Source organism: Helianthus annuus, chromosome 6, assembly GCF_002127325.2.
Source record: "Helianthus annuus cultivar XRQ/B chromosome 6, HanXRQr2.0-SUNRISE, whole genome shotgun sequence".
NCBI lineage: Eukaryota > Viridiplantae > Streptophyta > Magnoliopsida > Asterales > Asteraceae > Helianthus > Helianthus annuus.
This window is the reverse complement of record NC_035438.2, coordinates 92,961,475-92,984,129: the sequence shown is the minus strand read 5'-3', so window position 1 is coordinate 92,984,129 and position 22,655 is coordinate 92,961,475. Positions and strand designations below refer to the sequence as shown.

The window sequence follows — 22,655 nt, the reverse complement described above, 5'->3', positions numbered from 1 at the left end:
TGCGTTTTACGCAACTGGGTTTTAAATTTTTTTTTTAAAATATAGTAATAGTATACTCGTTTTAAAGATAAAAAAGCGCTCGTTTTTTTTGGTGCAATTTTTATAAAAAAATAATGTCGTATGAAAGAGTTATTAATGTTTAAAAGATGGGGGGAATTGGAGGAGAGAGAAACTATTGGCTTGGATTGACTAGAATGCCCTTGAACAAACTCACGCGCCTCTTTTCTTCCTTTCAATTTCCCTGATTTAATCTTAGCCCTTGATTAACTTAATGGATGCTCAAGATCACTTCCTATCTTTCCTAGCCAAATAAACTTCCTATTGTATCTCCACCCATCATTAAATAGTTAAAAAAACAATCCTTAAACTTGATGGGTTACGAAAAAAAAGAGTGGCTTGAAAATAAAGTATCTAAAACTCTCTCATACACGCAAAATATGATTCTATTATTCTATATATCTAAGTATAGTTATTTAAAAAAAATTAAAATAAAGACTACCAAAACTCCCCATAGGTGTGTGTACTTATATACAATCTTGTGTCTATAACTGAAAGTACAAAGCTGCAAAATTTAATATGGCTCAAATTGCGGGTTCAGAAGAAATAGAATCACAGAGAATTGAACTTTCAGAAATAGGAAGTTTAAGATCATCTTTTCGTCGTCATACATCAAGTTTTCGTGCTACTTCTGAACGAGGTTCTGTGAACAAGCATGATGAGACAGATGAGAATGTTCTGAAGTGGGAAGCGATCGATAGATTACCAACGTTTGAACGTCTGAAGTCGTCTTTGTTTGATGATGAAAATGGAAGAAAGGTGGTTGATGTCACTAAGCTCCTTGCTCCTGAGCGACACATGTTTATCGAGAGGCTCATCAAGCACGTCGAGAATGATAACCTGCGGTTGTTGCAGAAACTTAGAAACCGAACAGACAAGTAAGTGTCTGTTTTTTCTTTCCTTTGGGCTGTTCAAAAAGCTCGTGGCTGGAGTTTTACTTGAAAACTCGCTCGAGATTGTCTCGTTTGTTTAAGAGTGGAGCATGGCCCATTGGCTCGCTCCTTTGACCCTTTTAAAATGAAGCCCAAATTTTAATTTATATAAATTTCAAGCCAGAGTTGTAACCCAAATTTTAATATATAATTTACTGGTTACGTACTATATATATTTTGCATTATGTATTACTTTTTGTTTACAGATGTATGTGTATATATCAATATATGTAAATAAATATAAAATTTTTAAAAGTTTAAAAAATTTAAAATAAACGAGCTCTCAAGCTCAACATCCCAGCTTGTTAACGGGCCAAGCCCAGCTGGCTCGTTTAACATTGAGCCCGAGCTCAAGCTTGCTCAGTTCGGCTCAGTTAGACAGTTACAGCTCTATGTGTCCGCCTTCCACATATCTTCAGTTAGGAGCAGTAGTTCCCCACTTGCTTACCCATGAGTCCATTAAACTTGCCTTCATTTTGATATTTCGATTTACTTTGAAATGAAAGCTTACAGTTAAATCTGTTTGTTTAGAGTTGGTGTCCAGTTGCCTTCTGTGGAGGTGAGATATAAGAATCTTCGCGTAGAAGCTGAGTGTAAAGTAGTTCAGGGAAAGCCACTCCCAACTCTCTGGAATTCTTTTCAAAGTCTGGTTTCTGTAAGTATTTAATCTACTTTATAAGCATCATATATAGGTCCTAAACCCATAAATTAACTGATACTAATTAAGAAACTATGAAGTTTTGTTGGTTCAAAGTTAATATCCAGATCACCCAGTTTCTAGTCTAAACTTCCTTTTTCTGTGACAGGAGAGTGTCATGATACCTGGTTTAAAGTCTAAACGGGCAAAGATAATCATATTAAAGGATGTCAGTGGTGTCATTAAGCCAGGAAGGTAGGAATTAATATGGTTTCGGTCTCTCCAAATAATGGAAGATGCTCTTCCTTTTGTCAACTTCCTATCAAGGGTGTGAATTTCTAACACGACAAGAGCCTAACATGAAATTTTGTGGGTTCTGGTTCAGTCTAAATGGGCTGGGTTCAATTTTAGGTCGTACCTACAAACACTTTTGGCTAAACAGGCCGTGGTTCGTGTCAACCCAGTAGATTTGTGGGTTAACCTGTTTAACCCATTTGTTAATTTTTTTTTTCAAATGTGTTTATGTAACAAGTTAAACTATCTGAGTACTTTTTATGCCAAACATTAAAGTTTAAAATATATAGACATTTTTAAACATAATTTCTTTGAAAAATGTGAAAATTTAGAATTTTAATGTACTAATTAATATGCTAAAAAACAAATAGTTTGCTTTGGGTTAAACGCGTCGTGTTCGTGTCAACCCGCGGATACACTGTTGTGTTTGAGTTCATGTGTGTGACATGATTTTTGAGTTCGTGTCATGTAAAATTTTGAGGTTCGACCCACTTAGCAGCCCTACTTCCTACTATCATCACTATGGTTGCCCTCTATGTACTATGTTTTATTGCCAGTGTTAGATAGTGTTATGTAGTATTAAATCAATTGTTCATGTTTGTACTCTTTGGTTTCTCAAGGTACCATGGTGTAAATTACTTGCCTATATATTGTACATGTATCCCTAATTATTCAATGAACAAAAACCTTTGAAGTCACACATTGTATCAACCTTCCCCCATTGTGGTTGAGCTCTGAATCCTTTCCAATTCTATCCGATCCTCTTTCCCCTCTCTCCCCCTCACCTTCCGCCACCTCTTCCCCTACCTTTCTCCTTTCTCCAATGGCCTCCCCATCTTCTACCATCAACCCATCCATGTCAGTTTTGTCACCCATGATTGCCATTAAGCTTTCATCCTCTAATTATATCTATTGGCGGCGGCGCACACAAATGCTACCCATTCTCACTTATCAACAAATTCTTCCACATGTTGATGGCTCTCAATCTCCACCTCATCCCTTAATCAATAATACTGAGAAAGAGGTTCACAATTTGGAATATGTTACGTGGGCCAAGGATGAACAACAAGCTATTATATTACTCAATGCTTCATTGACCGAATCATTCAATCACAATTGGATTACCATATGATCATGAGATAAGGATTTCCCTTGAAGCAACTTTCTGTACACCTCAGTCGAGCGTGTTCAAAATCTTCGTGACAACCTCCGTGCTCTAAAAAAGGGGACAAACTCGTTGCGGAATTTAGTCGTGCTTATAAGGCCATTTGCGACCAACTAAGTGACATTGGACATCTTGTTGATGCAATGGACCATCTACATTGGTTCTTGTGTGGGCCTGGTACCGCATTTGATAGTTTCTCCACATTCGTTCATTTGGTACGTCCTATCCCTAATTTGTTGATCTTCTAGCTAGTACTGGAAGTCTTGAATTGTTTATACAAAATTTGCATGGTTCCACCACTATTTCCCCTATTGTGTTTACGGCCCAGGCCCACTCGCCCGACTTGCTGCTAACGACCCAAACTATCGTTCTAATCAGGTTGCTCAAGCCCAACACACCCTCGTTCCATGCGTACAAGGGCGGTAATCGCAATATGGGTCAAAATCAACGACCTCCAACTTGTCAGTTATGTCGCAAAAGTGGGAATTACGCATCTCAGTGTTTTCATCTTGCCTCATTTTGTTTTCATCTTGCCTCATTTGTTACTTCGGCACCCCCTTCTCTGGAACAATTGGATCAAGCTTTTCACATTCAATGCCACATAAACTCCATTGTTCCCGATTGGACATCCGACATGGGTGCCTTTACCCACATGTTACCAAATAATACTACTCTCCAAAACTCGACTCCGACTCTAGGTAATCCCAAAGTTTATTTTGGTAATGGTCAATCACTTCCTATAACTTATATTGGTCACACAAAAATTCTAGGTAATCTTGCGCTTAATAATGTTTTGGTGGTACCAAATCTCACCAAAAATCTCTTAGCCATTGGCAAATTAACTGAAGATAACCCTGTTGATGTTGTGTTTTCTCATCCTTATTTTTATATCCAGGATTGTCGAACCAAGCAAACTCTAGCCCAGGGATGCGATGAAGACGACCTCTATGTTCTTCGTCCCCGTCATGAATCCTTAATTACCACCTGATCATGTCCTAAAGCTTCTTTTGAGTTATGGCACAAACACCTTGGGCATGCTAATTTTGATGTCGTTTCTATTTTAAAAAATAATGTGTCACACCCCTTTCTGCGGCGGAAGCACGAGGTGTGATCATGAAAGGTTCTCATTGCATACGAAAGGTAAACATACTACATGCTCATGAAAATAACTTCAAATACCATAATTTGAAATCATAAGTTAGCGTTTACATCGCGAGTTAACATAAAACATTGTCTTCAAAGGTTTACACTTTATTTAAAGATAAACGTAAGCGACATCCACGAGCATAAGTAAGACCACGCGCACATCCATCCTAGTTACCTGAAATACATGTGAGTTTTGGAAAAACATCAACATAATTTTGGTGTGAATTCATGCCGTTTTGTATTTCACGTTTGTATACTTTGTATGAAAACATAGTTTGTGAATAAATCGAGTTTTCATAAAACCAGTTTCATGTGTACACCACGTACTCATGTATGATTCAAATTCTTCTTGAGTACCCCACGTACTCAAGTATAATTCCCATTTTCTTGAGTACCCCACGTACTTCAAGTACAATTCAAGCTTTTCTTGAGTACCCCACGTACTCAAGTATTCATCAAGTTTTAGTATGGTATGAAATTTTATGTAAATAAAGTATTCCTGTAAGTTTCAGGATTGTTAATGGGTTGCAAAGCCATTAACATGTGACACGACATAGGAAGTCACCAAACCTTAGGCATTTAATTGGTATATTCTGAGACACAAAAGCACTACTCGATACTCGCCCTCACCGAGAGTGTTGGCTGCCCGGCACCCGTTAGATCTAACCTTTTGTTCTGCGGTCTAGGTATATTGTTGATTAATGGTGCTTCTGTACCCTATTCGTGACACGATTTCTCGCATCATTTTTCATAGCGCATCCTACTTGGTTCTCGTTTCTCACCAAGCGCGCTTCCCGTATTCTTATATCACATCACACTTGGTACTCGTACACTTGGTACTCGTTTCTCACCAAGTGTGTTTCTTGTATTCTTATATCACTACACACTTGGTACTCGTTCTCACCAAGTGTGATTTTTATTATCATACCATTTGTTAAACATAAAAAAAAATATTTGTAACATGTATTTCACCCCCGAAGTTATAAAACTGAAAACAGTTAAGAGAAAAGGGGGAGCATGAACTCACAACTTTGCGTTCCTTGCGTCGTAAACTTCACCGGATTTGCTTAGTTAACGTCGTAACCTATACGCGTTTTCTTAATGTTAGTCACTAGACTTGCGTCGCACAAGTACAGTCACTCTCTTTTGTATTCATATAGTTGTGTTAAAAATATTTTATATTTTTAACTAGGTATCTTACTTATATTATTTTCTCATAAATTAATATAAGTATCTCGTGTTTTGCACTTTGCACCCGAATTATGTGTCTTGTATATTGTATGTGTATTTTCATGTTTATACTCCTCATGAGTATTTAGTGTATTTTTACGTCTTAATACGCTAGCACGTATAACACATACTATATACACCTAGCACAAAAGTTGGTGATAAAATAATATATATTTTTCTCTCAAAAATATACATACTTATATCCACTTTTATTTTTGAAGAAATCCTCATTTCTTATCACCAAAAAAATTAGGGAAACCTTGGTAATACTCTTAAATACATTTTTAGGGAATAAGTTCTTCAAAAACTTATATTTTTTTCTAAGTGTCAAAATTTATAAAAATTTTGGCAGAGTTTCCCCTAAAAGTGGAGGTTTCCCATGTTTTCAAAACATGTGTTTATTTTCTTTTAAATCATCAACAATCATCAACAACAATTATCAACAATAATCATCAACAACAATCACTAATTTTCCCCATTTCATGAACTTGAATACTTACAAAAATGTGTAGTAATTTACTAGCACATTTAGTAAGTCTTGTTATCTTTATAAATAAGTTTAATTTCTTAAAAACTTTATTTTTAAAGAATATGAAGTTCCACAACTCCTAGTCGGTATTTACGAAAATTATTTCTTTGTTAAAACTTTTGTTACACAAGTGTTCACACACTTGTTTGTTTACAAAAATCACTTTCGTTTGTGTAAGATCCGGTTTAGAACATGTGATTTCTTTTGACGCTTGGTCCTTTGAAAATACCACTTGTAGATATGTAGATCTGCTAGTTTTAAATACTATTTCACAAGTAAAAACGCTTTTATACAAGTTCATGATTCGTGTGTGGTAGAGTTTCACCCTTTAACCCTTGTTTCATTTAAAACAACTTTATGTCATGATCCATGATCATGACCAACCCGGGTTAAATGATGATCCGAGCTATCACAACGTAGATCGGGTCCAAGTAATCACACAAACCAATTACTACAACATTTACACAACATATGAGCTTTTAACCATCATTATTAGTGTTTTTAGTAGACTTTAATGCATCAACTTGTAAGATTTCGAGTTTTAACCGTTACATATCATATTAACCACTTCAAAATAGTTCAAGAATGTGTTTTAAGTAACTCACCACTAGCTCGAGGCTAGGGAAGAATCTAAGCGCAAATAGGGTGGATAAAAGCCGGAGAATGAGGTCCTTCGCCTTTCGTTTGTACCAAGCCTTCTTATACGGGATCTTTAACACTTGTGTGATGTTGGAATTGGATGATCAAACTTGAAAAATGATGGATGGATCTAGGGATGTTTGGTCGTGAGCTTTTAGAGGGAGAGAGAGGAGCTTGGTGTGTGTTGATTTGTGAGAAGAGAATGTTGTGCAAAGGTTGCTTCTTATAGACAAAGATGGGATTATGGTCCAAGGGTTCTATTGTCACTTAGATATGGGACACAAAGAATAAAATAATCAAAAGTGTTGTACCATGGGGTCACAAGGTGACCGAAATCGGCCAAGGGGGGGGGGGGTTCTAGTTCCATTCCAACCATTTAGTTAGTTTATTAGTTAGGTTAAGTAAGTTAGTTAAGTGCTTAACCCGGTTAGTTGTGTGCCATGTTTTATGGCGGGTGTTAGGGTATTCGGGGACCCTAACTGGCTCAGAAAAAGACAAATAACGTTTATGGCAATATTTTCATATTCCGGGTAAAGTCCGGTTGTTCGGTTAGACACCGTTTCGTTAAAGTGCTAAATTACGCTTTTTAGTGTCTTTTGAGTACCTTTCTTGTACCCTTTCAATTCCCAACACTTAGGGAAATATTCTGGATAATAAAACGACATTTTTGCATAATATTTCGGTGCCAAAATGCTGAATTATTGCTGAATTATATAAATTCTGCTCTTAAAGTGCATTTCGGGTGCTTTTTAGTGCTTATTTTTGCTTTCATATAGTATATATATTAAACCCTTGTATGTACTCTTGGGTTTTAATGTATTCTTGTTATTGGACCTACACCTAGGCTCCAATTTTATTGTCTGACTGCTTTCTGCAGTTCCGTTGACACAGTGTGTCTTACCGGTGAGTTTACTAATATTTCTGACGCAACGCTCTCGTTTTTGCATAAAGCAATATTTTGTAGTATACAACGTGCATGAATTCACTTGCTTAGCATCTAATCAGTCAATGCTGACATTTAAGCACATAATTGCAGTCATTAAATAATAATCAAAGTGTACGGAAGTTACCGGTTTTGTGCCAGTTGTCACATAATGGTTCGGTTTTGCCCAAACCGGGTCTTTCCTCCCCGTGTGAAATTGCCAAAGCTAAAAGACAACCTTTTGTCTCCAATAATAAACGAGCTACCACAACATTGATCGGGTCCAAGTAATCACACAAACCAATTACTACAACATTTACACAACATATGAGCTTTTAACCATCATTATTAGTGTTTTTAGTAGACTTTAATGCATCAACTTGTAAGATTTCGAGTTTTAACCGTTACATATCATATTAACCACTTCAAAATAGTTCAAGAATGTGTTTTAAGTAACTCACCACTAGCTCGAGGCTAGGGAAGAATCTAAGCGCAAATAGGGTGGATAAAAGCCGGAGAATGAGGTCCTTCGCCTTTCGTTTGTACCAAGCCTTCTTATACGGGATCTTTAACACTTGTGTGATGTTGGAATTGGATGATCAAACTTGAAAAATGATGGATGGATCTAGGGATGTTTGGTCGTGAGCTTTTAGAGGGAGAGAGAGGAGCTTGGTGTGTGTTGATTTGTGAGAAGAGAATGTTGTGCAAAGGTTGCTTCTTATAGACAAAGATGGGATTATGGTCCAAGGGTTCTAGTGTCACTTAGATATGGGACACAAAGAATAAAATAATCAAAAGTGTTGTACCATGGGGTCACAAGGTGACCGAAATCGGCCAAGGGGGGGGGGGGGTTTCTAGTTCCATTCCAACCATTTAGTTAGTTTATTAGTTAGGTTAAGTAAGTTAGTTAAGTGCTTAACCCGGTTAGTTGTGTGCCATGTTTTATGGAGGGTGTTAGGGTATTCGGGGACCCTAACTGGCTCAGAAAAAGACAAATAATGTTTATGGCAATATTTTCATATTCCGGGTAAAGTCCGGTTGTTCGGTTAGACACCGTTTCGTTAAAGTGCTAAATTACGCTTTTTAGTGTCTTTTGAGTACCTTTCTTGTACCCTTTCAATTCCCAACACTTAGGGAAATATTCTGGATAATAAAACGACATTTTTGCATAATATTTCGGTGCCAAAATGCTGAATTATTGCTGAATTATATAAATTCTGCTCTTAAAGTGCGTTTCGGGTGCTTTTTAGTGCTTATTTTTGCTTTCATATAGTATATATATTAAACCCTTGTATGTACTCTTGGGTTTTAATGTATTCTTGTTATTGAACCTACACCTAGGCTCCAATTTTATTGTCTGACTGCTTTCTGCAGTTCCGTTGACACAGTGTGTCTTACCGGTGAGTTTACTAATATTTCTGACGCAACGCTCTCGTTTTTGCATAAAGCAATATTTTGTAGTATACAACGTGCATGAATTCACTTGCTTAGCATCTAATCAGTCAATGCTGACATTTAAGCACATAAATGCAGTCATTAAATAATAATCAAAGTGTACGGAAGTTACCGGTTTTGTGCCAGTTGTCACAGTCTCCCCCCGTTAAAAGAATTTCGTCCCGAAATTCAGGATGAACTAACCCTCGCAGGAGTCTCTTTGAATAGGTGGGGGTACTTTTCCTTGAACTGGTCTTCGCGTTCCCATGTGTATTCGGGCCCATGCTTAGAGTTCCAACGTACTTTGACAAGTTTCACACTGCTCCTCCTGGTCTTGTTGACTTTCCAATCGGTAACCTCAACAGGTTTTTCTGTAAATTGGAGGGCTTCATCAACATGCACTTCATCCATCGGGATGATCATGTTTTCTTGTGTTGGACTCTTCTTCAGGTTGGATACATGAAACGTATCATGTACTCCATTAAGTTCTTCCGGTAACTCCAACTTGTATGCCACGGTACCAATTCTTTTCAATATTCTGAATGGTCCGATGTATCTTGGATTCAGCTTTCCACGCTTTCCAAATCTGACTACGCCCTTCCAAGGTGAGACTTTTAACAACACTTTGTCTCCCACCTCGAATTCTAAGGGTTTTCGTTTTTGATCAGCGTAGCTCTTCTGTCGATCTCGAGCCGCCTTAATGCGCTCTCGGATCTGCGCAATCTTGTCGGTCGTCTCTTGTACTAGTTCAGGGCCAACCATACGCTTGTCACCGGCGTCTGCCCAACATAGGGGCAATCGGCACTTGCGGCCATACAGAGCTTCGAACGGCGCGGCCTTTATGCTTGTATGATAACTGTTATTGTAGGAAAACTCAACCAAAGGTAGGTGAGTATCCCAGCTGCCGCCTAGATCCATGACACATGCGCGAAGCATATCTTCCAATGTTTGTATAGTCCGTTCGCTCTGGCCGTCTGTCTGTGGATGGAATGCCGTGCTCAGATCTAGCTGAGACCCAAAGGCTTCTTGGAATGATTGCCAGATTCTTGAGACAAAGCGTCCATCTCTGTCTGAAATAATGGAGATTGGCACTCCATGCCGCGTGACAATTTCCTTTAGGTATATCTCTGCAAGCTTTCCGGTGCTATCCTTCTTCCGGATTGGTAGGAAATGCGCAGATTTCGTTAGCCGATCGACAATCACCCATATCATATCATGCCCTCTAGGGGTTCTAGGTAACTTTGTTATGAAGTCCATCGAGATCTGTTCCCACTTCCATACGGGAATCTCTGGTTGTTGTAGTAGGCCAGACGGTTTCTGATATTCAGCCTTAACCTTAGCGCAGGTCAGGCACTTTCCAACATAGGCAGCAATGTCGCTCTTGAGTCTCGGCCACCAATAATATTCTTTTAAGTCTTGATACATCTTGTCCGATCCTGGATGGATCGAGTATCTTGACTTGTGCGCTTCATCAAGGATGACTTCTCGTAGGCCACCATAGAGCGGAACCCAAATACGCTTTTTAAAGTATAAGGCTCCCTCTTCATTTGGCGCCATGTACTTCAATGCACCTCGGAGGTATTCAGCTTTTCGGTTTTCCACCTTAAGGGCTTCTTGTTGTGCGTCACGAATACGCGAAGTGAGGTTCGTTCGAATAGTCATTTCCAATGCTCGAACCCTTAGGGTCTTAACCCTTTCTTTTCGGCTCAACGCGTCCGCTACAACGTTTGCCTTTCCTGGGTGGTACTTAATCTCACAGTCGTAATCATTTAGCAGCTCGACCCATCGCCGCTGGCGCATATTCAATTCCTTCTGATCAAATATGTGTTGCAGGCTTTTGTGATCTGTGAAGATTGTACATCGAGTACCATATAGATAGTGTCGCCAGATTTTCAAGGCGAATACCACTGCGCCCAGCTCCAGGTCGTGAGTGGTATAGTTTCTTTCGTGTACCTTCAATTGACTTGAAGCGTAAGCGATGACCTTTTGGCGTTGCATGAGCACGCAACCTAGTCCTTGTCGCGAAGCGTCGCAATACACCACGAAGTCTTCTGTGCCTTCGGGTAGTGACAATATTGGTGCATCGCATAGCTTGCTTTTGAGTAGCTGAAAAGCTTCTTCTTGTTTAACACCCCAGTCATACTTCTTGTCTTTCTGCGTAAGGGCAGTTAGTGGCTGAGCTATTTTTGAGAAATTCTCAATGAATCGCCTATAGTAGCCCGCTAAGCCCAAAAATTGCCGAACTTCAGTCGGGGTTTTGGGGGCTTCCCATTCTTTATGGCTTCAATCTTGGACGGGTCTACATGAATGCCCTTCTCATTCACCACGTGACCAAGAAATTGTACTTCGCGAATCCAGAATTCGCACTTTGAGAACTTTGCATACAGTTTCTCTTTCTTCAGTAGCTCTAGAATGGTCCTGAGGTGTTGCTCATGCTCTTCTTTCGTCCGAGAGTAGATCAGGATATCGTCGATAAATACAATCACGAATTTATCGAGATATGGTTTGCATACGCGGTTCATCAGATCCATAAAGACCGCTGGTGCATTCGTCAGCCCGAATGGCATCACAAGAAACTCGTAATGTCCATAGCGTGTTCTGAATGCAGTCTTTGGTACGCTTTCTTCTTGTATCCTTAGCTGATGATATCCAGATCGAAGGTCGATCTTGGAATAGTAGCTTGATCCTTGCAACTGATCAAATAAGTCATCAATCCTCGGTAGTGGGTACCGATTCTTGATAGTGAGTTTGTTCAGTTCTCTGTAATCGATGCACATTCGCAGAGTTCCCTCCTTCTTCTTCACGAACAATACTGGAGCTCCCCAGGGCGAGAAGCTTGGCCTTATGAATCCTTTATCCAACAACTCCTGAAGTTGTGTAGATAATTCTTGCATTTCGGACGGTGCAAGTCGATAGGGTGCCTTGGCTACAGGAGCGGCTCCTGGAACCAAGTCTATACGGAATTCGACTTGTCGTTGTGGAGGTAGTCCTGGCAGGTCTTCGGGAAAAAATCTGGGAATTCCTTCACCACAGGAATATCTTCGAGTTTCGGCTCCTCAGCCTTCTTATCTACAACGTGTGCTAGGAAGGCAACACATCCTTTCCTTAAGCACTTTTGTGCCTTAATGCAACTGATGATTCGAAGAGGCGCGTCTCGCTTTTCTCCATGTACGATGAGAGTTTCCTCATTCGCTAAAGGGATGCGAATGATTTTCTCATGACAAATAACCTCAGCTTTGTTCTTGGACAACCAGTCCATTCCGACTACCACATCGAAGCTACCCAATTGAATAGGTAAGAGGTCGATGCTAAATCTTCGTTCACCAAGTTCTAGCGTGCAATCTCTAACAACTTTGCCCGATTCAACAAGTCTACCATTGGCTAATTCTATGGAATAGGGAATATCCAATCTACTAGACTCTATTCCAAGCGTACGTTTAAATTCCACGGACATGAAACTATAATCGGCACCGGTGTCAAATAATATGGATGCAAAGTGACTGTTAATGAGAAACGTACCGGTGACCACGTTAGGGTCCTCGCGTGCGTCCTTTGCTCCAATCACAAATGCTCGAGCCTGAGCATTGTCTTTCTTTGGGCAGTCTTTCATGAAATGATCATTGCTTCCACAATGGAAGCATCCTTGGTTCCGCCCCTTCCCGTTACCATTCTTGTTACCAGCACCGTTTCCATTTCGATTCTTTCCCTTACCCCAACAGTCTTCCGCTTGATGACCCAACCTACCACATTTGTCACACCTTGGAATGCGACAAGCTCCATCATGATGATACTTACATTTTTGGCACTTAGGCATGGTGCCTTGGTACCCTTTCGCTGCAGCATTTGCCTCCTTAGAGGGGTTGGTGTCACGTTTCTTGTTGGAACCCTTGTTGTTGCGAGTTGCTTGATTCAGGCTTGAATGCTTTCTTTTCTTGTCACCGGACGACTCAGCATGCGCCACGGTGTTTTCTGCCGGGTTCAGAGATAGCTTCTCCATGCGAACACAGTCTTCAGTAAGGCTGACAGCCAGAGTTACAGCCTCAGTGATTGTTTGGGGTTTGGCTGAAGTCACCATGCCGCGAAATTCCGGGGCCAGACCCCAAATGTAGCGTTCTACGCGCTTAAATTCTGGGGTCACCATGTAAGGAATCACCCTGGACAAATCATGGAACCTTCGAGTATACCCAGTGATGTCAGCACCCACCATAGTCAAGTGCCAGAACTCCGTCTCCAATCTTTGGAGTTCGGCACGAGAGCAGTACTTCTCTCTCATTTTCTCTTTCAGTTCATCCCAAGTCATGCCGTACGCGGCTTCATCACCCGGCGTTTGAACTTGCAAATTCCACCATGTCAGTGCTTCATCGACAAACAGTCCAGTAGCGAAAGTGACTTGCTGATCCGCGGTACACTTGCTCATGCGGATAGTGGCCTCAGTCTTCTCCGTCCAACGCACGAATGCTACTGCTCCTCCAATGCCATCGTAGTTCATTGGTTTGCAGTCGAGGAACTGCTTGAAAGTGCAGCCTGTAATTAACCCAACCAACTCACTTATGAGCAATCGAAGAAATAATGAAACAAGGACCGTTCATAAATTTCTTCATGCTTAGCAAATTGTCTTTAGGTTACCTTGAGCTGCGTTTCCTCCAGACGAATCTCCATGTCCGTTACGCCTGGCATTGCTTGGCCCTCCACTGTCTTGGGTGCGGTTCGCCTCGTACTGGGCGATAGCAACAGAGATTCTCTCTTCCAGTAGGGCGTCTAGCTCTTCAGCAGTTCTTGCCAGTAGGGGAGGAGGAGGTTGATCATCATTGCGAGCATTCACAGCTCTCCTGGGCGCCATGTTCTGGCAGAACATAACACAACAGGTTAAACATTTGCTTGATATCGTCACCCTAGACATTAGTAGCATATATATTCACAGGTATATATACCACATAAGTGACATCAAACAATTATTACTCCAGCAGAGTACATAGTAGGCTTGCACTGAAGGAATCTATACATGACGAGACTTGTTGTGGTTTCTGTGCACTGAATTCCATAATTATGTATGCATCCATAATTATGTAACTCCTTGCACAGTCCGCACAGTTCGTTTCATCCTCGTATTTCTTCCTTCGGATGGGCCATTGCTTTCAGATAAAGTCACGTATACTTGTGACATTCTACTTCTAGTATATGCTAATTATCACACATAATTACAATTAACTCTCAATCACAGACGAGTGCTACTCTCGTGCACCCTAAGTCTCCTAATGTCTTTTCTAGACTCATGTAGACAGTTTCAGGTTGTGGATGTCGCGGGACGTTTTATGCAATGAAAACTCTTTGAAAAATTGTTTTCGTGAAAGGATCCTAGAGATTGTAGACAAGACTCGAGAAGGAATCCTGGTTCACTACAATCGCAGCTCTGATACCAATCTGTCACACCCCTTTCTGCGGTGGAAGCACGAGGTGTGATCATGAAAGGTTCTCATTGCATACGAAAGGTAAACATACTACATGCTCATGAAAATAACTTCAAATACCATAACTTGAAATCATAAGTTAGCGTTTACATCGCGAGTTAACATAAAACATTGTCTTCAAAGGTTTACACTTTATTTAAAGATAAACGTAAGCGACATCCATGAGCATAAGTAAGACCACGCGCACATCCATCCTAGTTACCTGAAATACATGTGAGTTTTGGAAAAACGTCAACATAATGTTGGTGTGAATTCATGCCGTTTTGTATTTCACGTTTGTATACTTTGTATGAAAACATAGTTTGTGAATAAATCGAGTTTTCATAAAACCAGTTTCATGTGTACACCACGTACTCATGTATGATTCAAATTCTTCTTGAGTACCCCACGTACTCAAGTATAATTCCCATTTTCTTGAGTACCCCACGTACTTCAAGTACAATTCAAGCTTTTCTTAAGTACCCCACGTACTCAAGTATTCATCAAGTTTTAGTATGGTATGAAATTTTATGTAAATAAAGTATTCCTGTATGTTTCAGGATTGTTAATGGGTTGCAAAGCCATTAACATGTGACACGACATAGGAAGTCACCAAACCTTAGGCATTTAATTGGTATATTCTGAGACACAAAAGCACTACTCGATACTCGCCCTCACCGAGAGTGTGGCTGCCCGGCACCCGTTAGATCTAACCTTTTGTTCTGCGGTCTAGGTATATTGTTGATTAATGGTGCTTCTGTACCCTATTCGTGACACGATTTCTCGCATCATTTTTCATAGCGCATCCTACTTGGTTCTCGTTTCTCACCAAGCGCGCTTCCCGTATTCTTATATCACATCACACTTGGTACTCGTACACTTGGTACTCGTTTCTCACCAAATGTGTTTCTTGTATTCTTATATCACTACACACTTGGTACTCGTTCTCACCAAGTGTGATTTTTATTATCATACCATTTGTTAAACATAAAAAAAAATATTTGTAACATGTATTTCACCCCCGAAGTTATAAAACTGAAAACAGTTAAGAGAAAAGGGGGAGCATGAACTCACAACGTTGCGTTCCTTGCGTCGTAAACTTCACCGGATTTGCTTAGTTAACGTCGTAACCTATACGCGTTTTCTTAATGTTAGTCACTAGACTTGCGTCGCACAAGTACAGTCACTCTCTTTTGTATTCATATAGTTGTGTTAAAAATATTTTATATTTTTAACTAGGTATCTTACTTATATTATTTTCTCATAAATTAATATAAGTATCTCGTGTTTTGCACTTTGCACCCGAATTATGTGTCTTGTATATTGTATGTGTATTTTCATGTTTATACTCCTCATGAGTATTTAGTGTATTTTTACGTCTTAATACGCTAGCACGTATAACACATACTATATACACCTAGCACAAAAGTTGGTGATAAAATAATATATATTTTTCTCTCAAAAATATACATACTTATATCCACTTTTATTTTTGAAGAAATCCTCATTTCTTATCACCAAAAAAATTAGGGAAACCTTGGTAATACTCTTAAATACATTTTTAGGGAATAAGTTCTTCAAAAACTTATATTTTTTTCTAAGTGTCAAAATTTATAAAAATTTTGGCAGAGTTTCCCCTAAAAGTGGAGGTTTCCCATGTTTTCAAAACATGTGTTTATTTTCTTTTAAATCGTCAACAATCATCAACAACAATTATCAACAATAATCATCAACAACAATCACTAATTTTCCCCATTTCATGAACTTGAATATTTACAAAAATGTGTAGTAATTTACTAGCACATTTAGTAAGTCTTGTTATCTTTATAAATAAGTTTAATTTCTTAAAAACTTTATTTTTAAAGAATATGAAGTTCCACAACTCCTAGTCGGTATTTACGAAAATTATTTCTTTGTTACAACTTTTGTTACACAAGTGTTCACACACTTGTTTGTTTACAAAAATCACTTTCGTTTGTGTAAGATCCGGTTTAGAACATGTGATTTCTTTTGACGCTTGGTCCTTTGAAAATACCACTTGTAGATATGTAGATCTGCTAGTTTTAAATACTATTTCACAAGTAAAAACGCTTTTATACAAGTTCATGATTCGTGTGTGGTAGAGTTTCACCCTTTAACCCTTGTTTCATTTAAAACAACTTTATGTCATGATCCATGATCATGACCAACCCGGGTTAAATGATGATCCGAGCTATCACAACGTAGATCGGGTCCAAGTAATCACACAAACCAATTACTACAACATTTACACAACATATGAGCTTTTAACCATCATTATTAGTGTTTTTAGTAGACTTTAATGCATCAACTTGTAAGATTTCGAGTTTTAACCGTTACATATCATATTAACCACTTCAAAATAGTTCAAGAATGTGTTTTAAGTAACTCACCACTAGCTCGAGGCTAGGGAAGAATCTAAGCGCAAATAGGGTGGATAAAAGCCGGAGAATGAGGTCCTTCGCCTTTCGTTTGTACCAAGCCTTCTTATACGGGATCTTTAACACTTGTGTGATGTTGGAATTGGATGATCAAACTTGAAAAATGATGGATGGATCTAGGGATGTTTGGTCGTGAGCTTTTAGAGGGAGAGAGAGGAGCTTGGTGTGTGTTGATTTGTGAGAAGAGAATGTTGTGCAAAGGTTGCTTCTTATAGACAAAGATGGGATTATGGTCCAAGGGTTCTATTGTCACTTAGATATGGGACACAAAGAATAAAATAATCAAAAGTGTTGTACCATGGGGTCACAAGGTGACCGAAATCGGCCAAGGGGGGGGGGGGGTTCTAGTTCCATTCCAACCATTTAGTTAGTTTATTAGTTAGGTTAAGTAAGTTAGTTAAGTGCTTAACCCGGTTAGTTGTGTGCCATGTTTTATGGCGGGTGTTAGGGTATTCGGGGACCCTAACTGGCTCAGAAAAAGACAAATAATGTTTATGGCAATATTTTCATATTCCGGGTAAAGTCCGGTTGTTCGGTTAGACACCGTTTCGTTAAAGTGCTAAATTACGCTTTTTAGTGTCTTTTGAGTACCTTTCTTGTACCCTTTCAATTCCCAACACTTAGGGAAATATTCTGGATAATAAAACGACATTTTTGCATAATATTTCGGTGCCAAAATGCTGAATTATTGCTGAATTATATAAATTCTGCTCTTAAAGTGCATTTCGGGTGCTTTTTAGTGCTTATTTTTGCTTTCATATAGTATATATATTAAACCCTTGTATGTACTCTTGGGTTTTAATGTATTCTTGTTATTGGACCTACACCTAGGCTCCAATTTTATTGTCTGACTGCTTTCTACAGTTCCGTTGACACAGTGTGTCTTACCGGTGAGTTTACTAATATTTCTGACGCAACGCTCTCGTTTTTGCATAAAGCAATATTTTGTAGTATACAACGTGCATGAATTCACTTGCTTAGCATCTAATCAGTCAATGCTGACATTTAAGCACATAATTGCAGTCATTAAATAATAATCAAAGTGTACGGAAGTTACCGGTTTTGTGCCAGTTGTCACATAATGGTTCGGTTTTGCCCAAACCGGGTCTTTCCTCCCCGTGTGAAATTGCCAAAGCTAAAAGACAACCTTTTGTCTCCAATAATAAACGGGCTACTTCACCTTTAGAAATAATTCATTGTGATCTTTGGAGGCCTTCACCGATTGTCGGTTGATAATTTTTTGTCCTATGTTGCATTCGTTGATGATTATTCTCGCTTTACTTGGTTATACCCGTTACATGCAAAATCTGATTTTTTTTTTCGAAGCCTTGTCTATATTTATACTTTTTGTTCAAAATCAATTCTCAACCAAAATAAAAAATTTCAAAGTGTTGGCGAAACCGAATTCACAAATCATCGTGTCCGACACTTGTTGGAACAAAATGGTACGTTACACCGCATGTCTTGTCCGCATACCCCACAACAAAAAGGTCGGGTTGAACGGAAACATGGTCATGTTGTTGAAACCGGCTTGGCCGTGTTTTTTCATGCCAAGTTACCAACTAAATATTGGGTTAACGCTTTCTCATCGTCGGTTTTATAATAAATCGCTTACCCTCTACAATCTTAAATGGAAAGTCACCGTCATCAACTACCAAATTATGCTTCCTTTGGCACATTCGGTTGTCGTGCCTTTCCTTTTCTTCGTGATTATGCACCACACAAATTGTCTCCTAGAAGCATACCGTGTATATTTATTAGCTATTGCTCCAAGTACAAAGGCTATCGATGTCTAAACCCATTCACCTCGTGCATCTATGTTACTCGTCATGCTCGCTTTGATGAGCAACATTTTCCTCTTGATACTAGCTCCACCACTGTCAAACCTATTGATTCGTTTAAGGTCTCAATGTTTCTTGATACATATCCTAACGTAACCTCACACTCCAATATCTCCCCTCCACCAAACAACCCACTGATAACATAACCAACAAATACCATCCACTATTTATATTCCATTTCCTCCAGCCACAAAACACCATGTTCGAACTGTTCCTCCATCTTCGGCCCAAACTGATACTCTCTCTTTAGTCCAAGTGGGTCAACTAAAACAAATCAATACAGTAGTATGTCATCATACTTGAACTAATTGCTATATGGGTCCCTGCAAGCTCTTTTTAGATGTATTTCATGGTATTATTGAGTGTTAGCTGCGAGTTAAAATGGTAACTCACGTAACTCTTAATATACCTATAAGTCTTTATTCATTCTTTGGTTGTTTAATTTCTTTCATTCTTTCAGGATGACTCTCCTTCTTGGTCCTCCAGGATGTGGGAAAACCACATTGTTGAAAGCACTCTCGGGGAACTTAAACAAATCTCTCAAGGTTTTAATATATCTAGGCAAAGAATAGTGTGACTATGTTTATATCTGTATATCGTGTTGACTTGGTAATGTTTCTTTACTTATGTATTAAAACAGATTAGTGGTGAAATTTCTTACAATGGGTACAAACTAGAAGAATTTGTTCCCCAGAAAACTTCTGCTTATATAAGCCAAGATGATTTGCATATCCCCGAAATGTCTGTTAGGGAAACGCTAGATTTTTCAGCTCATTGCCAGGGTACTGGAACTCGTGCAGGTATGTCTCACTGCTACTTGATGCACACAATGGACATCGTAGTTTTGTATATTATTTCAAGTAATGATGGTTCAAGAACTAAATGATAGTCATTGTGGTTCTCATTTAGAGATTATGATGGAGATTAATAGAAGGGAGAAAGAGGGAGGGATTATTCCTGATCCAGATGTTGATACTTTTATGAAGGTGAAATATTGATATTTGTTGTCTGTGTATTTCTAAATTGATGTTTGTAGTGCAAAAGAAGTTGTTTTGTTTAATCTTAGATTAGAATTTTTTTAAACTTTTTATCTTATTTATGAATCCTAAACACTACCATCACCACATAATATGTTAATAATCATCTGGGTTTGCTATTCAAAAGGGCGGTTACTGCGTAGCTTGTTGCCGGTTTACCTTCCATTCTACTGTAAATTTACCGGTCCATTAATGATTAATAAAAGTCGACTTGAATATCTTATATCTTATATCTTACATATATATATGATAATTAAACAATTAGTCTAATAGAAAAAAGGAGCAATTCCTGTTTCATGTGTAAGAATGTATAGTTTCAGTTTGTGATATATATATTTTCATAATCAACGATTTATATTACAGGCAGTTGCCATTGAAGGACAAAAGACAACTCTTCAAACAAACTACATCCTGAAGGTAATTCTTTTAGCTAATTTATTGTTTCTTATTTGAATATTTACATGATATGTTCATTTTCCCATCATTATTATGGTACTCCAGATTCTTGGCCTTGACATATGTGCCGGTACAATGTTTGGAGACGCCATGAGGCGAGGAATCTCGGGGGGTCAAAAGAAAAGATTAACTACAGGTAACTTCCGCATATGGTTAGGCTTACTGATGTAAATAGAATCTAACTTGTATGGTTGCTTTCAGGGGAGATGATTGTTGGTCCGACAAAAGCTTTATTCATGGATGAAATATCGAACGGATTAGACAGCTCCACTACGTATCAGATAGTTGTTTGTCTTCAGCATTTGGCACATATAACAGATGCTTCTATACTAATTTCACTTCTTCAACCATCACCAGAAGTATTTGATCTCTTTGATGACATAATGTTGATGGCCGAAGGGAGGATCGTGTATCATGGGCCCCGCAATAATGTTTTAGAGTATTTTGAGGGTTTTGGTTTTGCATGCCCGGAAAGGAAAGGCATAGCTGACTTCCTCCAAGAGGTAATGTCACATTCATGTCCACTTTTTAAGCGAGTTTTCATGCAATAACAACTTATTCACAGGTTGTGTCAAGAAAAGATCAACCGGCCTACTGGTGCAGAAATGAACAAACATATAGTTATGTCTCGGTAGAAACCTTTTCTACGAGGTTTAAGGAATCTCGTTTGGGAAAAGAAGCTAATGAGGATGTATCCAAACCCTTCACGAGAACGCAGAGTCATGAGAAAGCCATATCCTTCAATGTCTATTCTCTTTCTAAATGGGCTCTTTTTAGAGCTTGCATGTCTAGGGAAATTCTTCTCATGAAAAGGAATTCTTTTGTCTACATCTTCAATTCAGTCCTGGTGCTTATCACTCCATTCTCAGAAGTTGCATTCATGAAAAATCGGGACCATCTAGACCAATAAGTTTGACAGAATAGTCGACTTGCAAACTTCAGATCAACCAGTGCTTGACACAGGTTCCTTGGCGCAACAGATCCATTCTCCTGCGCTAGTTTCTTCACCACCGTTCTGAAATTGGCACAGCAAATCCATGCATGGCGCAGGAGATCCATGATGTTGCGCTAGGGGCCCCACCATCCACCAAGTTGCAATCTCAAGACAGATTGCGGTCTTCAAGAGAATCTAATGCAACTTTTGGTTGGCTAAACCAATTTTTAACAAAGGAATATTTTTGTAACAAAAAGAGGTCAAGGCTCTTGTGTCAAACTCACTCATAAAAATTGATAAGGTCTTTTCGGGTAGACCAAACTCCCAAGAAGATATGCAGAAGGAAAACTAAACTTTAGAACTATTTTTCTCCTCCTCATTACAGAAATCACAAAGCCTTATATAGGCGTACAATGCAAATAATGAAATAAACTAACCACTACTTGCTGAAAATATGCAAACAATGGAAATAATAAATTCAAACACAAAGTGACCTGCAAACTAAAGGATGGTGCATGAGAATGTGGGATGGTGTGTTGGGCTTCATGGGGCCATTTACGTGGGTTACATGATCATATCAATGTTGCACCCTCGAAATGTCCTTGTCCTCAAGGATGGTATGAAATCCCATGGGGTCGCATTCGACTCTACCAAAGGCGTTAGGTGCATTAACAATGGACTGGCATGGTGGTTGCTACTCGGGTCGTCTCCGGTCCAGCACTGTTTGATTTTTGTTTTTGGTTACTTTCCTTAAATGCACCAATATAATCTTCAATTACATCCAAATATATCAAAAACTTTGAGGCATCTAGAAGACGCCTGTCAACGTTAGTATATTGGCTACATATGAAGATGCCACATGATTTCAACCAAGGCTCTGAAGCATAGTTGTTGATTGTCCATGCTCTCCGTTTACTAAACGATACCTTGACATGTATGGCAGGAGATTTGGTTTGTGTGGGGATTGGTTTTGGTGTAGATGATGTGCTTGAAGCCGAAGGAGATGGTTTCTGTGTTTTAAGAGTGTGGGTGACAGTTGGTAAAGGATGAATTAGTGATGGTTATGGTGATGGTGCAAACGGTTCGGTTCGAAGAACATTAGAAAGGGCTGGCATCGGGGTGTTTGGTGGTGGTTTATTCTGCAACGGGATAAACAGTTGCACAGACGGATTTGGTGATGGTGTCGGATCCGTGAAGCAAAGCAGTCTGCTAATGCCGGTTGTTGTGGTGGTGGACGGGGGTTGTTCGTGGCTGAGACTAAGGTGGAGTTGGAGGCGATGTTGTAGAAGGTTTGGTTGTGCGACAGGGAGAAAGAACTGAAAGGAAAGTTAAAAACCTCCGTATCGTTGGCTAGGGCAAAAAACAGCTTGGTGGTCGTGTCCAACTATTGCTTCATGGCAGCTTGAAGGGATCCAAACCTGGCATTGGCTCGACAGTGGACTGGGCTGTGGACTTTGCGATGTGTGACAAAATTTAGGCAAATTTGTCACAAAACA

General features: G+C 39.2%; 2 protein-coding genes across 2 annotated transcripts; both read left to right on the top strand.

The window, feature by feature from the left end:
• Positions 1-1,526: 1,526 nt before the first annotated feature.
• On the top strand, positions 1,527-19,734 carry LOC118479359 (pleiotropic drug resistance protein 3-like). Its single transcript, XM_035974281.1, has 5 exons — positions 1,527-1,644; positions 1,796-1,881; positions 19,193-19,277; positions 19,373-19,532; positions 19,642-19,734. Exons 2-5 carry the CDS (start codon positions 1,805-1,807, stop codon positions 19,728-19,730), a joined length of 411 nt encoding a protein of 136 aa, XP_035830174.1. The 5' UTR covers positions 1,527-1,644; positions 1,796-1,804; the 3' UTR covers positions 19,731-19,734.
• Positions 19,735-20,441: 707 nt separating this feature from the next.
• On the top strand, positions 20,442-21,240 carry LOC118479320 (pleiotropic drug resistance protein 3-like). The gene is made up of 2 exons (XM_035974280.1): positions 20,442-20,728; positions 20,791-21,240. The coding sequence occupies exons 1-2, from the start codon at positions 20,462-20,464 to the stop codon at positions 21,133-21,135; spliced, it is 612 nt and encodes a 203-aa protein (XP_035830173.1). The 5' UTR covers positions 20,442-20,461; the 3' UTR covers positions 21,136-21,240.
• Positions 21,241-22,655: the final 1,415 nt, after the last annotated feature.

Excerpts from the sequence above, each read along its gene's own strand:
- LOC118479359 (XM_035974281.1), top strand. The coding sequence starts at position 1,805 with ATGATACCTGGTTTAAAGTCTAAACGGGCAAAGATAATCATATTAAAG. Across the intron at positions 1,882-19,192 it reads GGTGTCATTAAGCCAGGAAG|GATGACTCTCCTTCTTGGTC; the intron begins GTAGGAATTAAT and ends TCATTCTTTCAG. Across the intron at positions 19,533-19,641 it reads GGGTACTGGAACTCGTGCAG|AGATTATGATGGAGATTAAT; the intron begins GTATGTCTCACT and ends GTTCTCATTTAG.
- LOC118479320 (XM_035974280.1), top strand. The coding sequence starts at position 20,462 with ATGGATGAAATATCGAACGGATTAGACAGCTCCACTACGTATCAGATA. Across the intron at positions 20,729-20,790 it reads TAGCTGACTTCCTCCAAGAG|GTTGTGTCAAGAAAAGATCA; the intron begins GTAATGTCACAT and ends ACTTATTCACAG.